The 17,273-nt window shown below is 39.4% G+C and overlaps 1 protein-coding gene across 1 annotated transcript; it reads left to right on the top strand.

Annotated features, from left to right (window-relative positions):
* Positions 1–879: 879 nt before the first annotated feature.
* Positions 880–17,251, top strand: jazf1b (JAZF zinc finger 1b). Its single transcript, XM_053326640.1, has 5 exons — positions 880–1,024; positions 10,182–10,254; positions 10,942–11,138; positions 12,201–12,370; positions 15,402–17,251. Exons 1-5 carry the CDS (start codon positions 910–912, stop codon positions 15,576–15,578), a joined length of 732 nt encoding a protein of 243 aa, XP_053182615.1. The 5' UTR covers positions 880–909; the 3' UTR covers positions 15,579–17,251.
* The last annotated feature ends 22 nt before the right edge of the window (positions 17,252–17,273 follow it).

Raw genomic sequence — 17,273 nt, 5'->3', positions numbered from 1 at the left:
AAGATTTGTTTTTTCATCTTCACGTTGGCATCAGGCACTGGAAATCCCTCCCTATAGCCTTTAGAAAAACTGTACCTTGGCTGATATGCTCTATTTATTCATACCATGAACCACAATTTCTACCCATTTATTAATAAATTCACTATTTTGGTTGAGAATGTATCCTAGTAGACACAACGTCACTTAAAATGTTTATAAAATGTACATTGTTTAATTGACAATATCTTATTATCAGAGTAATTTAAAAAGCAACTTAAAGTGGTTCCTAAATGACGTGATATTTAGTTAAGTTGTGCTGAAATTATTAATTGATTCATTGGTTTGCTATTATAATTGGGTTAGTTGTTAGAATAACATGAAACTTAGCTGAGTTGAATTATGGTTATTGATTAATTATGGTTGCAGCTTCACAGTGTTCAGATGTAATTTAACGTGATTTTTAGGCAGGTAAGTGGAAACAATAGTAATAACAATTGTAACACTTTGGCCTCAGAAAACCATTATTTAACATTAAAATCATCATTATTATTATTAATAAACCTAGTATAAGTAGTGTTTTGTACATTTTAAACCATCATCATTAAAGATGATTTTAGGGTTAAAGATATGATTAAGGGAATGATAAATACTGAAAACTGTTGATTGAAAATGTAAGATTTTGTGTATATAATTCACTATTAATGGATAAAATCTGTGTATACTTGTGTACAGTTTGCACTTTTCATATGAAGGCCATGCCTCTTTACTTCCGATCTCGTCGTCTCTCTCCAGCTGCTGCTTTGACGCAGCTCGGAAAAAGTCACCGCGCACCACCCCTGCTGCTCCAGCTGTTAAACCGCTGTCCGCCTGCTGTTTCCCCGCTGCTCGCTGCTGCTGCTGCCTGCCCTCATTTCCAATGCAGCAGCGACCATGACAGGCATCGCCGCTGCTTCTTTCTTTTCCAACGCTTGCAGATTCGGGGGCTGTGGACTTCACTTCGACTCTCTGGCCGAGCTCATCGTGCACATCGAGGATAACCACATTGGTAAGAGCCGACAAGTAGTGAGCGCTGCAGGCTGCAATGGCCGAGGTTTGCAGCTAGCAGAGGTGCTAAGTTAGCGAGCTAGCAAGTTACTTCCTGCGTCCTGACAACCCTGTTGCTAGGTGTGGTGGCTGTTGATGTGTCCGTGTAGATACTGCAGTTCCTGTTCAACACCCGCAAGCCGGTATAAACGGTGTACCTCGGTTCAGGTAGCTGCACGACACCGGCACTAAAACACTCGACAGGGAGACTGTTTATTTACGCTTCGTCGGGTCGCTCGTGCAACATTATTGCAGCGCGAGGCCCGCGCGCATTGCTGCCCTGTGGGGTCGCGAGTCAACTTGCAGTCAACAAGAGTCAGTGATTGATACGTGGAGCAGTGATGAACACTGATTATTTGGGTTGTTTTGTGCTGGCTTCCATCCGCTTGACAGCAAACTGTAGGCTTGTTAAATTATACAACTTGCTGGAAGCAAATATGCACTTTTAAAAGCAAGTCACTGTCATGTCATGTTTTATTTATCACTTTAGAAGTGTTAGTTTGCACCAGGGACTTCACACTGTGTGGATGCAACCAACCACTCTCTAATTGCATGATGTAGTGTTATCTTGTTAAGCTATTGCAACTTGTTAACTGTAGTATACTATTTGGTTTTGGTAGGTTTTAGAGATGCTATATTAGGCTACAACATGATAGATAGATAGATAGATAGATACATACATACAAACACACACACATACATACATACATACATACATAAACAGACAGCCACACAGACAGTGTTACAGCACCTATGTCGTAAATGACAAAAAAAAAACCAAAACAATTACACACATAGTTTACAAAATCAAGTAAAAATACTGTACTAGATAAGCAAGAGAATACTCAGAATAAATAAGTAGATTGTTTTAAACTTTAAGGCAAGCTAGTACTATTAATGTGCATTGCAAAATGCAGATATTGATAAATGTAAAATTTGCATAGTGCATTGGCACTCAGTGGATGAGTCTCCCCTCCTATCACAAAGGAGAGTCATTGTAGATGGCTGTTGCAGTGGGCAGGAATGACCTCCTGTGTTGGTCCTTATTGCACTATAGAGGAACTAGTAACAAACTGAAGACAGTATGTTTTCTGACCAGAAAGTTGTGTAAGGGATGTGTAGTGTTGTCCATTATATTGACAGTTACATAGTGGTATCTGCATAAACAGTGTATGGTATATGTGCACATAAAATGTTATTAATTGGCCAGTTATTGAATTTTGCATTATTGCAATCCTTTGAAAAGTATGTCACCCAACATAAGTGTGAAACTGCAACATAACAGTTACACATATTATAGACATGCCTGATAAAACTTGTTACAGCTACAGTTGTAATGAGACTTAGAAAAATCCACAATGTCTGTTTCAGCTGTTAAAACAAATATCAAATGTTGGTGTTGGCTTCTAAACACATTGATTCATTACTAATTGTATTCAAGCTTGGGTTGTGTCAATTAAATATGCAGACTTGTGTTATAGGGCCAACGTACTGATGTCATCAGTGTTGCTCACTAATCTACTATTACCTGTGCCACTGTTAAATAACTTTATTGAAACAATTGCTTCTGTAATGCACAAACAGAAAAAAGTACAACCTGTAGAGACAGACATGTGTTGCTGGTGACTTTTAACTCTCATATGGTCATTAAAATAGTTAAAATGTATTATATTTGTACCTAATTGTATTTATATGATTTTAAATCCCACATGAAGGTAGGTATTCCTTCACTAGCTCACATGCTAAACCCACCAACAGTCTTCTTGACTGTCCCACCACAAACAGCACCACCCCTAGTTTGGTTTTTTGGGTTGTTTTTATTTTTTTTTGTTAAACAAGAATGTTAATTATCACTGGGTGAAGACTACGCAGTCATGATTGGTCAAGTCACAAAAACTTTGTCTGAGCTGTTTTATCATAAAGTTTTATGGTTGTTTTCTGATAATTTGACAATTCATGGCTAATTCTAGTTAGTGCCTAATAAATGAGAATGTGCTTGTTGTTAAATTTAGTGATATTATATTCACTGTGTGGGATAATTTTATTTATATGAAATGCAATGTTTCTCTCATTTTGAAAAGACAGAAGCTGTGAACAGGTGTATTTATAAGGTACTTTCATGCTGGTCTAATTCATTATATTTGTATTTACTTAAGAGATACATAAAAATTAAATAGTTTTGAATTTCTAAGAACTTAGTGTTTGTGTTAAGTGTCGTATTGCCAATGTATAAGCTCCCTTTAATCACTTTGTTAGTTCTAATATTTATGTATTGTCTGCTTCAATCCTCCATACCATATTGCTTTAACCCTATATTTGATAAAGCTCAAGAAGTCATTTAGAAACAACAACTTTAGTTTTGTAGAGATGTTTAGCTCCTCGTGTTTAAAGTTGTTATGTCCTTTTAAGTCGAGTCTAGAAAGTGAGTCCCCCTCCTCACAGTTTGACACTGTTAGTTCCTGCATCTGTTACCAAATCTAATATTTCAGACACTTTATTATTGAAGCTGACAAGGCCCAGCTGTCTCTGTTGTTCTTGTTTGTTGCTTGACTGGCTTTAATATCCTCTGCCCTCTGATTGTGTGCTGTGCATGTGTCCGAGGTGTTAGCTTTAGAAAAAAATGCTTCCAAATGACTTATTGGGGAATAATGAGGCAATTAGTTGGCTGAGAGTGGAAAAACTTTGCTGCCCCCCTCCTTTGTCCGCCGGCCTGTGCCCACTCTGAGAAGTGCGAAATCTTGCGCGTTGTGCCAAGTGCCTGTGAAGCATAATTACAGACAGAGTGCTTGATTTGGCTTGTCTTCCTCCTCATCTGGTGGCCTGCTGCTTAAAGCACGTTCTCCTTTATAATTAGGCGCCTGGAAAACAAGCAAACATTCTTGTGCCTGTTTTCCTTAGCCGGCCTGCTGGTTGGGTCTGTGAACAAGAGGTGGCGGTGCTCTGCTGTTGGTAACGGGAGCTGGCCTGTACAATCAGATATTACCAAAACTCACATCCCAGTCTCATTTAACAACACAGTCTACAGTTGAGATTTACAGTTAATTCTTATGCTTGAACACTGTATATTGTATTTTTTTTTTACTGTACTTTGAGGAGGGTATTGAAAGAAGCTCCAAGATTTCATTGGTTCCAGTTGATGATAACCAACTTTACGCTAAGAGTTTTTTATGTATAATACAAATGAGCACAGACAGCAATGTGCAGTAAGAGTTACTCATTTCTCTGAAAGCTAAGCATGGACCTGATATCAAATAAAATCCAGTTACAAAACAATTTCCAGCGATAAACATTCACGATTCAATAATCTTAAAATGAAGCAGCTATTTTTCATCCACCTACATTCCACCGTCGTGGCAGCCAACTTAAGGTGATAATATGAGTGTTGGGTGGTCCGCTTAGACCTTTGTGAATGATTTCAGCCAAGTTTAAGAGAGCAGATGCTAATGAGCCCCAGAAAACAACAGCAGAACCAGAGGAAAGTTTTAGCACTGAGCCTAAGTCATGTTATTACGCTTGAAAGATCTCCTCAATGGTCTGGTGTTCTTGTGTGGTATGAAAAACTACACTCACTAAACCAATGAAATGTTTACTTTGTCACTGAGCGACCAGGCCTCTCTAGACCAGAAGCAAATAGTGACTGTGTTATTTAGACCTGTGCATGTATGTACTACTGGGGCCTGGTGTAACGATGGCCTGAAGTGTCCAGGGCTCAGTAACAATGGGTCTGTTTGTTGCCAATCCTCACTGGAGGCTCATTTAGGAGATTTTGGTATGCACTCCCAAAAACTGCGCGGAAGTAATAAATTTGAAAAGCAGTAACTAGTTCCCTGATCTGTGCACCTGGTGGGCCTAATTACATTTCCCCATCCCCCGACACCGCTGCTCCTGTTCCTGTGTAGTGACTGCGAGATGAGGGCTGCTGTACTCCATACAACATTGCTCATAGGAGATAATGTACTGCTAATGTTGACACTACACAACAGATCAAATGTACCTGCTTTGTTGAAAAGTGAGCGGAACAAACTAAAATGGAAGTATGTTTTAATTAGTGTGCATAATAAGAATAATTTCATCATCATCATCATCATGGCCACCTACATGCTCGGAATGGGGGGGTAGGCAAAGTGTGTTCATCTGCTACTAGATGCCACTAAATCTTACATACTTTAATGGATGATGTTATTTAACGTCAGATATTGTCCAGTCTTTTTTAGATTCTGCTAATGAGGTTCCCTTTCCTAAATAGTGTATGTCTTCATTTAAAAGCCTAATGTATTAAACACCCCTGCATTTATGAATATGGCTCAAAAGATATTTAATTTATGAAGAGATATTGACCTTTTTTTATGTATGATAACTAAAATATTTACTGACGGGGACATTTTACAGTTGATTAACTTGCCAGTGCTCTTTGGTGGACAAACTATTATATGGTGATGTGACACTGTTTCTAAATGACCTCAAATGCATTTCTGTTCTTATATTTATCAGCCTGAAATAAACACAGATACCAATATTTCTGCAATAAGTTGTTGTCTGTCAGTATATTAGCCTGGCTGCCGGGCTTTTCCGGCCTTCCAGAAATGTACACTGAGTACCTGTAATTAAAACAAACCAAATGCTGTACTGGTGTTGTACAAATTCTGATAATGTCCAAATTTAAATATGCTGAATGCTGGCACAAAGAGCTGGATATCATCAACTGCAGCCTTAAAAGAATGGCATACTTGTTTAAAAATGACTGAAACCTTAGCACCATGCATATACAATAAGCAGCAATGCATGTGTGTGTTTAATATATGTCCCCATGTGTTTATCTGTGTGTGTTTGTACAAACGTGTCTTTGTGGATGTGTGTATGAATTAGTGCATGTGTATATGTTTAAGTCGCTGTCTGTACTGAACATATTTTTGATGGATCATTTGAACCTCCCCATGTTTTTTCAGTAACCTGTAAAGACAGCTTACACATGGAGCTTGACTGCGTTTCATTTCCTCCTCAGAGGTCACATCGTAATGAATTACCTGTGCCACCACTCCTGGTAATGTCCCCTGCTGATCAGAGCCGCCATTAAACATGTCACCATAATGCTCGCCACTCTGCTCTACCCCACAGTGCATTTGGACATGAGGGTGTATGGGAGAGCCAGACTATGGTGGAAATGAGAGAGGGAGCTGTGCGTCTGGGAAGTGTGTATATGTGTGTGTGCACATGTGTTTGTGTGAGGGTCGTGGAGGGCGTTATGAGAGGGCAGGAGGCGTCACTTCCTCCATTGCCTTAGGAAGGTTTGTTGTGTGATCGTCCCTTGGTTTCCTGTTGCGGGTCGTCATAGGGGCCCTAATGAGAACAAGTTATTGCATCATGTATGTTTTCTGCACTCACACACTACAACCACTCTCTCAGCCAGCATAAGCTCCTGTAGAAACATTTTACACACCCACACTAATGATAGGTCAATGCTTCATATGTGCTTAAGACATTAAAAAAAAATCAGAAAATTACTAGTATCGTTACATACAGTACATACTTAATGTATTACACTTCATCTGTTCTGCTTGTCCACACCTCACTTTTCACCATGCATGTAAACAATCACTTAGACTTATAGGAAGTGACTGCCTCTGAAACTTTTTTCTTTCTCTGAAGGTTTCAAATATTTGGCCACCAAGGTGGACCACCTGTGTAGTTTGATTAGAGGGGTTCTCATCTCTACTTGAGGCGCCTTCACCCTGGTCCTTGACTGCTGGTGGCCCAAAAAGAACAGCAGAGGCTGCGGGGAACCAATCCCTGCAGGCCTCCTTCTCCCCAGTCCCCACCTGAGGTGTGTGTGATTTACAGTGTGTGGGAACAGATTGATCCACCGCTGTTTGAGCAGTCTGTGAGCAGACTGCCATTACACTCCTGGAGGCTCATTAGAGATCTTAGGAGGTATTTTCTTATACACTCATGCACACACATACAACACACAATGCTTAAAATAGTCTCTGCACTGCCTCTGGATTTTGGCAGGGGAATAGTGCTGTTATGTCTTTTCTACTCTGTTTCCATGACTTTGGCTGGAGAGTAGAGAGAGGTGTGCTGTCTTTCTCACTGGGGATAAATCTGCTGTTAATGAAACACTTGCTCATGATTGAGACCTTGAGAGAAACCTCCTAAGTCTCTAGGCACTGAGATGCGAGCTGTTCCTAAAGCCTATCTGCCATTGTCATGAAACTTTGCCACCTTTTTAGGATCAACAAAGCGGCTTGGCCTCAGGCGCTGAGTGGATGATTTCAACCCCATATCTGCTCAAAGTGAGAGTGACATTGGTTTGTTGTCATAGTTTACTGTCAGACCTCTAAAATGTGTGCTTGTCTTATGTACACTTGGCTTGCTTCGAGTATAACTGGTCAGCATCACCTTTCGCCTCCTTCATGACAGAATTAAGTCTGTAGTATACACTATTAAAATACAGAGGGCAGTCTGTGCTGTGTGGTTCCTTTATGGGTGGTTATGCATGTATATGTGTGTATGTGTCTTCAATTTATACCATTTCAGTATCTTTCAAACATTTCTTTCATTTAATTTTTATTTTCATTTCTCAATTCAAAAACTTAACCTAACCAAAAAGAGTCTACAACGAGCTGTTTTCCTGATTTAGCTCAGAAATCTCTAATCAAAGCATAAGTAAACAAAACTACTATTGATAATCAAGGGTACAAACTAATTACATCTGGTACTGATGTTTGATAACCAACCTTAGTCTTGCCCCTGCAGGAATAACTAGGGGATTTTGAGTCAAGTTTCTGTTTTCATTATATTCATTTTGATCAACACCAAACACCAGCTGTTTGTACATGGTGTTTGTCCAGAAAGTCTATTTTTAGGTTTTTTGTTACAGATAAACAAACCAACAGGAGAAAAGCCCAACGCTGTAGGTGGAAGTAATAATTGTGTATGACTCAGGGTTTCATTAAAAGCTCACAAAGGTGTTGCCCACACTATTTCCATGTGTCATTGCCTTAGTAGTTTTTCAATTACATCAACCAGGAGTGGACTCATGTTGATTTTATTTTGCTCACTGATTGTACAGATTTTGTTTAAGCCTCACTTCAGTTATTAGTCTTTGCAAAATTTATAATTTAATGTCACAGACACCCTTAGGTGTAACGGCTGTGTATAAATGAGCTTGTGGATGGAAACTAGCAATATGTTTAACCACATGGGGGTAGCAGTCTTTCACAGCTCTGGCAAAGGCAGACAGGGAGGCTCAGCTGGTAAATGGTAGACAGTGTTGTTTTATGGGGCATCTCTCTTCTCCCATATGGATGGCAGTGGGAAGAGTGTTTGAAGTCAGGCCCGCTTCACCTCAGGGTGTGGAGATTGGCGATTGTTTTACATTTAGCACCACTGAACAAGATGAATGTCTGGAGAACAGCATGGAAAACACAGTATGTGTCACGTATGAGCAACGTGGTGTCTGCAGAGAAGCTTTTCAAAAATGTTAAATTCTTGTTATATATGTTTTTAAAACAACAGTGTCACAAACAGGGAAGTAGCCTAATCATACAGCAGCCAATTCAACTTGAAGGTGCAGTGCGTAGAATTTAGTAGCATCTATCAGAACGGACTTGGCAGAAATGTAATATAATATTTCTTAGTATGTTTTTTTAGTGTATAATCAACTAAAAAGATGAATCATTGTATTTTCGTTACCTTAGAATGAGCCCTTTATATCTACATAGGGAGGGGGTCCTCTCACACAGAGCCCACCATGTTGCTCCACCATGTTTCTACAGTAGCCCAGAATAGACAAACTAAACATTGGCTCTAGAGAGGGTCTTTTCCGTCTTTTTCTTTTGCAGCCACTGTAGGTTCTCCTACATGCTCCTGAGTCTCAGCATGTAGAGATTTAGGAGGGGGAGGGGTATTCAGGTTGTTGTAATCTGCAGTCTCACAGCTAGATGCCACTAAATCCTACACACTGTACCTTTAAGCTTACATAAGTAACCAGTGTCAGCATAAAGACTGTGGAGGTCCCCCAACATCCTTCTACTCCACAGTGACTACAGTCTAGACGGTGGTGCGCAACATAATGTTTGTACTAATTGAAGTGCGTATTGCACAATATCCCACATTTTTTATTATTCTCCCAATTACTTTTTGTTACCATTTATTCAACTAGTTGGCCTTCATGCCCCTTCACAGCACAGCTCATCACATTCATGAACATTCATACCTGGGTCTCACCCAGTTTAACCATAGTCTGCCACCAAGCAGCTCAGCTCAGTCAGACGGGTGATAAGTGCTGCTCAATGCTCAGGGGCAAACTGAGTAGGAGAGTGCAAAACTTCAGTATAATGTGTACAGTCCCCTTCATTAAGAGTCAAAAATAGAGGAATAAAGGTACAGGAGTGATACCATTTTTGTACTGAAAACAAGATGTGGACCTATACATACAGGTGCAAAAGTAGAGTCTGGTTGTAAAAGGCACAAATGTATATAAATTCAACAAAGATTAAAGGTACAGTGGCAATCTTCAAGCATGCAGCATATTGTAATCCAATGCAAGACATTTGAATATTTTTTTCTCAAATTCAAAGTAAGAAGTATTGCAGGAGTTTATTTACCAAAACCCTACCTGAAAAGGTTGTACTGATCAGTGTGTTTCATTGTCTCCAGCCCAGTTTTAACATTAAAGTAAAAAAAAAAATCCCATCCAAATGAATAAACTCCGTTAAGGAAGCACCGCTGTTCCTTTCCTCTGTGCCTGAGAGCCACTGGGAAAGCTGCCAATAACAGAGCAGGTATTTCTTTGAAAACAAGGACTGTGGGTGGTAAGCTGGTGAGGGATCATGTCAATTTTTTTATTTTTATATCCAAATATCACAAATCACAAATATGCCTAAAGGATCTGACATGTCTTTGCTGCATTACTAATGTGTGGTTGGTCGGGATGTCTCTGCAGAGAAGGATGGTATCTGGGACAAAGAGTGCAGAGAAAACTGAGCACACTGATGTTCTCAGTATTTTGTAATGTGACATGTCTTTATTCTGTTCTAATAGTACAGCATTGTGCCACTGTATACGTGCAGTATGTGTCTAACTCTCCCACTCCATTGTCTTCTTTATCTGCTCAGACACAGACCCCCGTCTGCTGGAAAAGCAGGAGCAGCAGCAGCCTACATATGTTGCCCTTAGCTACATCAACAGGTAAAGAAATGTACTGTAACAACAGCAACGTTTGCACTTATTTATGCAGTAACACATATAAAGTGTTTCTACATCATAAATTCACCTAAATAATTCTGACATTAATGTTATTAGTCTTTGGGCCTGTAAAGATTTATCTATCAAAGTCTCTACATCACTGAGTGTAACTGCTGTAATGTGTTTGCTCATATGAGACTCCACCAGTGATTTCAGATGTCATCTGGTGGATTGCTTAGATGAATTGCTTCTGTATTTGGTAGTTGGGTTGTTTTATTACACTGGATGCATCCCAGTCGTCTTTGATATGGTGATTTGAATAGTTTTAAAAGCCTTATGCAACAAGCCATTCTACAAGAAGGTCATGCCGCTGTCTCCCTGCCTTCACAAATACATCTTGATGTGGTTATCACTTAATTTGTTAATTCCACTTCTGCTTTAACAATGTCTGTGTTAACATTTTATTTTTATGATTTACCAAATACTTTCTATCCATCATAAACCCTTGTGTATTTTTTTGATGGGCATGGAGCCAACAATTTTTTTTCCAAGCATGTGTTTTGTAATAGCAAACCTTCAATAGGATAACTTTCACAACATCAAGACAGTCCCACTATGACAAATCTATGACAGACCCTGCTTTAATGAAAAGCTTTCAAACCCTGACTAACTTTTCATCTCTCACCACAGGTTCATGACAGATGCAGCACGGCGAGAGCACGAGACTCTGAAGAAGAAGGTGCAGCCCAAGCTGTCTCTGTCTCTGACAGGCAGTCTGTCTCGCAGCAGTGTTTCCACTCCGCCTCGCCACACCAGTGGAAACCTCACCCCCCCAGTTACCCCACCCATAACCCCTTCCTCTTCCTTCCGCAGCAGTACGCCTACAGGTAACCATTATTGACACACTCACCTCGTATTTAGTCACAGTGAAATACACACTCAGTTTAGGCAAGCAGTAGAGTGGTGTCACAGTAAATAAATGGACTTTCCAGTCTGGAGGTTCGTTTCCAAGACACCATAAGAGCAAACATCCACACTGCTGAAGGAGATATGAAAAAGCATAGCATGAAACAGATGGCTCATTCTCTGTAATTGGCGAGAAAAGCACTGGTAACAACTGAAAATAGTGTTGAGATATTGGCCCATTTTCACCTTTTTATTCATTATATTTTCAGATCTAATGGCAAAACATCCATGTATTTTATTAATTGAAATGAAATGATAATTTTGGCTATTTTCTGCAAACACCTTTTTATCCTCCTGATACTGATCCTTGTACTGAATTGTGCGATATCTCATTCTTAAATTGTAGGTAACATCTTAAAGATATTGTTCATTTTTTGTTGATGTGAAAGCCAATGCATGTCTTACTCCTCGTGTCTTACAATAAGGAACTGCAGATAAATGCTGTGCTTGAGGAAACATATTTCTATCACAGCTCATATTCAAGCTATGTTTATGTATGTTTTACAAGTTGTTTTTGGTTGGATTATTTTGCTTTCTTGGAATAATTTAATGTCATGTCCTTGTTTTTTAAAGTATACCGTTTTTAATGTTCGGTCATGTTTTAGCTCATGTGGTTTTGCAGCTAGTCTTCTGCCATAAAGTCTTAAATTAATTGATGACTCAGTAGCAGCTGATTGACCCTAAGACCTCAATAAAATGCATGAATTCTTTCCCACGATTGGCATATTTCAGTTTTTCCGAAAACTTGGGCACCATAACGCACATAAAGTGGAGATCATGGGAACCCTGCCCCAAAGCACATGTTGAGAAATGTTCAGGCTTGTCAGCCTAAGACTCAAAGGACAGGGTCTACTTGCTAAAGATTAGTCATGAAGAGTGCATAAATTACAGCATCTTGGAGACGGTTGGGTATGATTACTTCTCTGGCGGTGATGCCCTGAGACTGAGTCATTCACCATTTGGCTGTTTTTTGCCCCCCACAGGTAGTGAATGTGATGAAGAGGAGGTAGACTTTGAGGAGTCTGACAGTGATGAGTCGTGGACCACAGAGAGCGCCATCAGCTCTGAGTCCATCCTCAGCTCCATGTGCATGAACGGAGGAGACGAGAAGCCATTTGCCTGCCCTGTCCCAGGCTGTAAAAAGAGATACAAGGTTAGTTCAACTCAACATCTCCTGTTAGATTACTCCTAACGGTGTAAATCACAAGTTTCTTCACGATATGATATTATATCAATTCAATGGACAACGACTCAATGTTTGCGGATATCACTAAGTCTGCCAAGATACAATTATGATTTGATTCAGGAGCCAGCGATTGATATGAGACAATATTATATATGCCGATTTAACAAAATCACTTCAAATCACAGCTCAATCAGACATTTAAATGAAAAATAGTCTAGCCTTTTCATTTTTATTTAAAAAAAGTGACACATTTTGATACATTGAGTGTTACAATGTTCACATCCTACAAAAGAAAACAATTTTTATACATTAAAGCAGGATTTTTGCTTCTTTTTCAAAACTGCCTTGTCTACCATGCTGCAGAAGAAAAAAGAGACAACCTGCATCACTTTGCCCAAAAGACAAGCAGCAGCAGGCATTTCTGTGTGGCCAAGTTTATAGTATGTCCGAAGCATTTGATGATAGACTTGCCTCTAATCTGGCTGCAGACATGTTGCTAGCTGCTGAAATGTGAAATCACATTAGTGAAACTCATTGCTCTTTTAGAGTTGTGGTTTAGTTTTTGTGGGAAAAAGCTGGTCAGGATATCTTCATGGACTTTTTTTCTGGCCTCTTGCCATGGCACCGCTTGTATTTTGGTTGAAGGTGGCCAAGGCCAGAGACCAACATGCCAGGAGAATAAAATTCAAAATAAAAGTACGTGATGATGATCGATGTTTTCATTTTGCATCTATGCTATTGGCTCGTTGATCATTGAATCGATGCATCGATGTAGAGCGATGTATTGTTACACCCCTTATTACTTCCTGCAGTGGTTCTCAAAGTGGACGCCCAGGGGTCCTCGAGGGGGTTCCAGATGGTCCCCAGCAAAAATGTATGACTATTTTGATCATGGGTTTCTTATCAGATGGGAGACCCTGGGAGAAAATCTTATCCAGTGAGGGTCTGTGGTCTAATTTGTGTCCTTGACATGAAAAAGTCTGAAAAATGCTGACTTACTGTATGGCTTAAACATAATGTAACTGTAAAATATTTTTACCATGCCTACTGAGACAGAATAAATACTTCATACATTTGTATAGAACAAAGTGAGATATGTGGTTTTATCTGCCTACAGAAATAAGGACGTCAGAATCAAAATACCAGAAGATAACCTTGTGGTTGACAATGGAAAACTGGTTCTTAGTTGAGCATTACAGCATGTCAACACAAATGTATACATCTAGTCCACTTCAATAATGTGGGGTTTTACTGGATTTTCCATTCACATCTGGTCTGTGTGGTTTGGGATAAATTATGTGCAGCCTGAGAAAATTGCATTGCTGACGTGAATGACAGGGTTATGGGCAATGACTTAGTCTGAGGCAGCAGGCCGCATTAGGCATCTGTTTAGTGGCAGAACTATATTGTAACAAGAGCACAATTTATTTCCACAGAATTATGTTCAATGGGGTCCTCTTTTTGTTCTAAAATTATGTAAGAGATACACTACAAGGCCAAAAATATATAGACACCCCAGTCCACGAGTCACTTGACCAAATGAACATTGACACATGTATTTCTTGCTGTCATCATTCCTCCTGTCCATACTGACCATTACAAGGTCCCTTCATAATGCACTTTCAATGTAAATGATGGAGGACAAAATCCACAGCCCTCCTTTCATACAAAAGTGTATTTAAAAGTTTATTTGAAGCTAATATGCAGCCAACCAAAATTAGTCAAATCAAGCTAGCTCTTCTAGTTACTGTCATTTTAGTGCTCTGTTTTTGTTACAGTTAGGGATATCAGTTTAGGTTAATTTTGCTTTCGATAGACACCCATTAACCAGCAACGAACCTCAGAATTTTCAAGAAAAGCTGTTGCTTTCATTAATGAGAGCTATCTATCAGTTGTTGGTCAGACCTAACGTGTCTGTCCTGGTTAGCTTGACTTTTAGCTCATTATTCATCTCCTCAAAGTGTTTTCAGTGTGTTTAGTCACAGTAGCTCTTGATGGCATAACGTACTTGAGCTTTAGGTACCAAACTAACTCTTTCAATCCCTCATCCCTCAGCATTATCACTCACAATCATTCAGCACACCAACTGAGCAATGGCCTTGGACTGGTGCACATCACACTTTCTCCCCCTGGCTAGCATCAGTATGATCTTTGGCTACGACTAGCTAGCGAGCCATCCTCGGACATGGCAGCTGGCTACTTGTTCTTAATGTGGTATAGCATAGTTCCAGTGCTACTACTAAACTGAAGAGTAGCATCACACAACTTACATTTGACTTTGTTGCCTTACTGGAAGAAATGGTCCCACACTGACCTTCATTTGCACACTTCAAACTTTACCTCTAACTAATAACTGTGGAAATCCCTAATTACAATCCTCCCACTGCAACTAAACAGGAAAACAGTCCATTGATTTTTTAACTAAAAAGACCTGTAACTGTGGAAGATAGTTTTAAATACATTTTCACTCAAAACAAGGACTGTGGATTTTACATTGGAGGGAATCTTCTAAAGGCCAAAACAGGAAGAAATATCACTGCGAGCAAAACATGTTTCAATGTTCATTTAAGGCAGTTGACTGTTGTTCCACCTGACTTGAAAAATCGTGAATCTACTCTTTAAAGCTACAGAAAGCAGTGATTGACTGGATAGTATGCTTTAAAATCTTTTCTCAAGATCTTGAGGGGGATTTATGAAACAACATGCTCCTGTGCACAAAGCAAGTCAATGTCTGTACAGAAAAGAGTTTTCTGTGTTTGGTGCAGAAGAACTTGACTCGACCCAGATACATCAAACACCTTTAGGATTAATTAGAACACCAACTGTGAGCCAGATCTTATCACTAGAATTAGATATTCAAAAATGACATGGATGCAATGTTTGAGTGTCCACATACTTATGGCCATGCTGTGTAGCTGTGGGGAAACTCAACCAATGCGTATTATGAAAACGACTGAAAACCTACCCAAACTTGTTCAAACTTTCTGCTTCATTACAGAATGTGAATGGGATCAAGTATCATGCCAAGAACGGCCACCGAACCCAGATAAGGGTGCGCAAACCCTTCAAGTGCCGATGTGGGAAGAGCTACAAAACATCTCAGGGTCTCCGCCACCACACCATCAACTTCCACCCACCCATCTCTACTGACATCATCCGCAAGATGCAGCAGTAGAGCCTGAGTGAGCGACCAGCACTCTCCTTTAGGACATTCCCCAATCATCTTAACTTCACTGTCACCAGCAAAAGCTGTTTCTTCTTCTCCCACCCTGTTCCCTTCATCTTCGACCTCCTGTCCTCCTCTTTCTTTCTATGACACTATTTGTTTTTCATATTTTGCATGTTATAAATGTTTTATTATTCATCCTTAATTTTTATTCAGAATTTTGAATCTTTATTATCTAGTTCACAGTTTTATATTTTGCACATTCAAACTATCATATCTATTGAATTGAATTTATTCTATCTATATGAATTTATTTTTTTGACACATGGTGCTCGATGGCAATGATGGCATGTTTGTTTTACAGTAGAGAATGGCCTAGCAGGCTAGTCTAGCATGTAAGGCGTCCTGCTTTAAAGGCAGCGTGAAGTCAGTCGAAACTGAGGAAAGATTTGGATGTTTCATTTGAGGAAGAAGGCACCAATACCATGCCTGTAATACAGTGTCTCAGTTAAGTGCTAAAATGTGACAGAGGCAAAAAAAAAAAAGAAAAAGTGTGTTGTATAACAGAAATCCAACCTGAAACCATTTGTACATGTTTCATGCTCAGATTTAGTAATCAGCTTTTCAACTTTGCCTTTCATGTCACAAATATTCCAAACCTTTTTTTTTCATCTGTTTTACTGCAAACACGTGTGTGTGAGCACCAAAGGATGATCTCAGGTGATGTTTGCAAGCATTTCAGCACCACAATCCTGCCCAAGTGTTCTGATCCAAGGATCGCAGGAACTCAACGTTCTAATGTTCCTGGTCGCTTTCCTGACTTAAGCAGTTCTCCTTGCTATTTTACAAGTGAGGGATTGAAGCACTTTTTGTAACAAGTTGCCAACAAATACACATTTTAGCCAATATCTCGTTTCTGGTTTATGTACAGTAGCTGCCGAAACGAGTCAAAAGGCCTTCAGAGCAGAAAGATGGCAAGTTCTAATTTTGCATCAAGGGAAGATGTACACCAAACCTCCAGTGTTTGCAGTATTGTGATATTTCTCTATGTAGTTGCCTTGAATTGTAAACCATTGCAATCAGTACAGATCTTTTTATGGCTTCATTGTGACAAGTGCAGACAAATTCAGCCGAATACAGATGTTTTACCCGGGTCATGTGAATCCATGTGATTGTCCTCGTCATGGATACAAGAAAAAGGGGGCTTGTATAAATTCTTACAGTCGTTGTTAGGTTGTAAGACAAACATATGCGGCTCCTACAGTGCCATAATAATTTGTCAGTTAAGCATTAATCATAAATAATGAACTGCAGAATTTCACGTTGCCACCAGATGATTTATCAACAGTGAGCCATTAGATAACATCTTCATTGCATGGATGTTAGTGTTAAGGAACTACAATCCAATTTAAAATTGTGACAGTATTTTACTGCCAGTATGGAGGTGAAGTCTTTGATATAGTGTACAGTGAATGTATTGTTATGTGTTAAGTGCATTAAATTATATTTTCATATGTTTCTGGGAATAAAAAAACAAACAATACTTTAATGTGTATGAGGTAGAGGCAAAGCCAGAGGCTGTTTGCAGAAACTCATGGTGATGTACTGTATTTCTTCAAAAAGCTGCTTCATGGAAACTTTTGTTACGTTTCAAATAAAAGTTCCTCTGATGTGTGCCTAAAGATTCTTGTCTTATTAACTGTG

This window comes from Scomber japonicus, chromosome 10 (assembly GCF_027409825.1).
Source record: "Scomber japonicus isolate fScoJap1 chromosome 10, fScoJap1.pri, whole genome shotgun sequence".
NCBI classification, from domain to species: domain Eukaryota; kingdom Metazoa; phylum Chordata; class Actinopteri; order Scombriformes; family Scombridae; genus Scomber; species Scomber japonicus.
This window is presented reverse-complemented; position numbering and strand designations above follow the sequence as displayed.

Coding starts and splice junctions, on each gene's coding strand:
- jazf1b (XM_053326640.1), top strand. CDS start 910: ATGACAGGCATCGCCGCTGCTTCTTTCTTTTCCAACGCTTGCAGATTC. Junction 10,255..10,941: donor GCCCTTAGCTACATCAACAG/GTAAAGAAATGT, acceptor CTCTCACCACAG/GTTCATGACAGATGCAGCAC. Junction 12,371..15,401: donor GCTGTAAAAAGAGATACAAG/GTTAGTTCAACT, acceptor GCTTCATTACAG/AATGTGAATGGGATCAAGTA.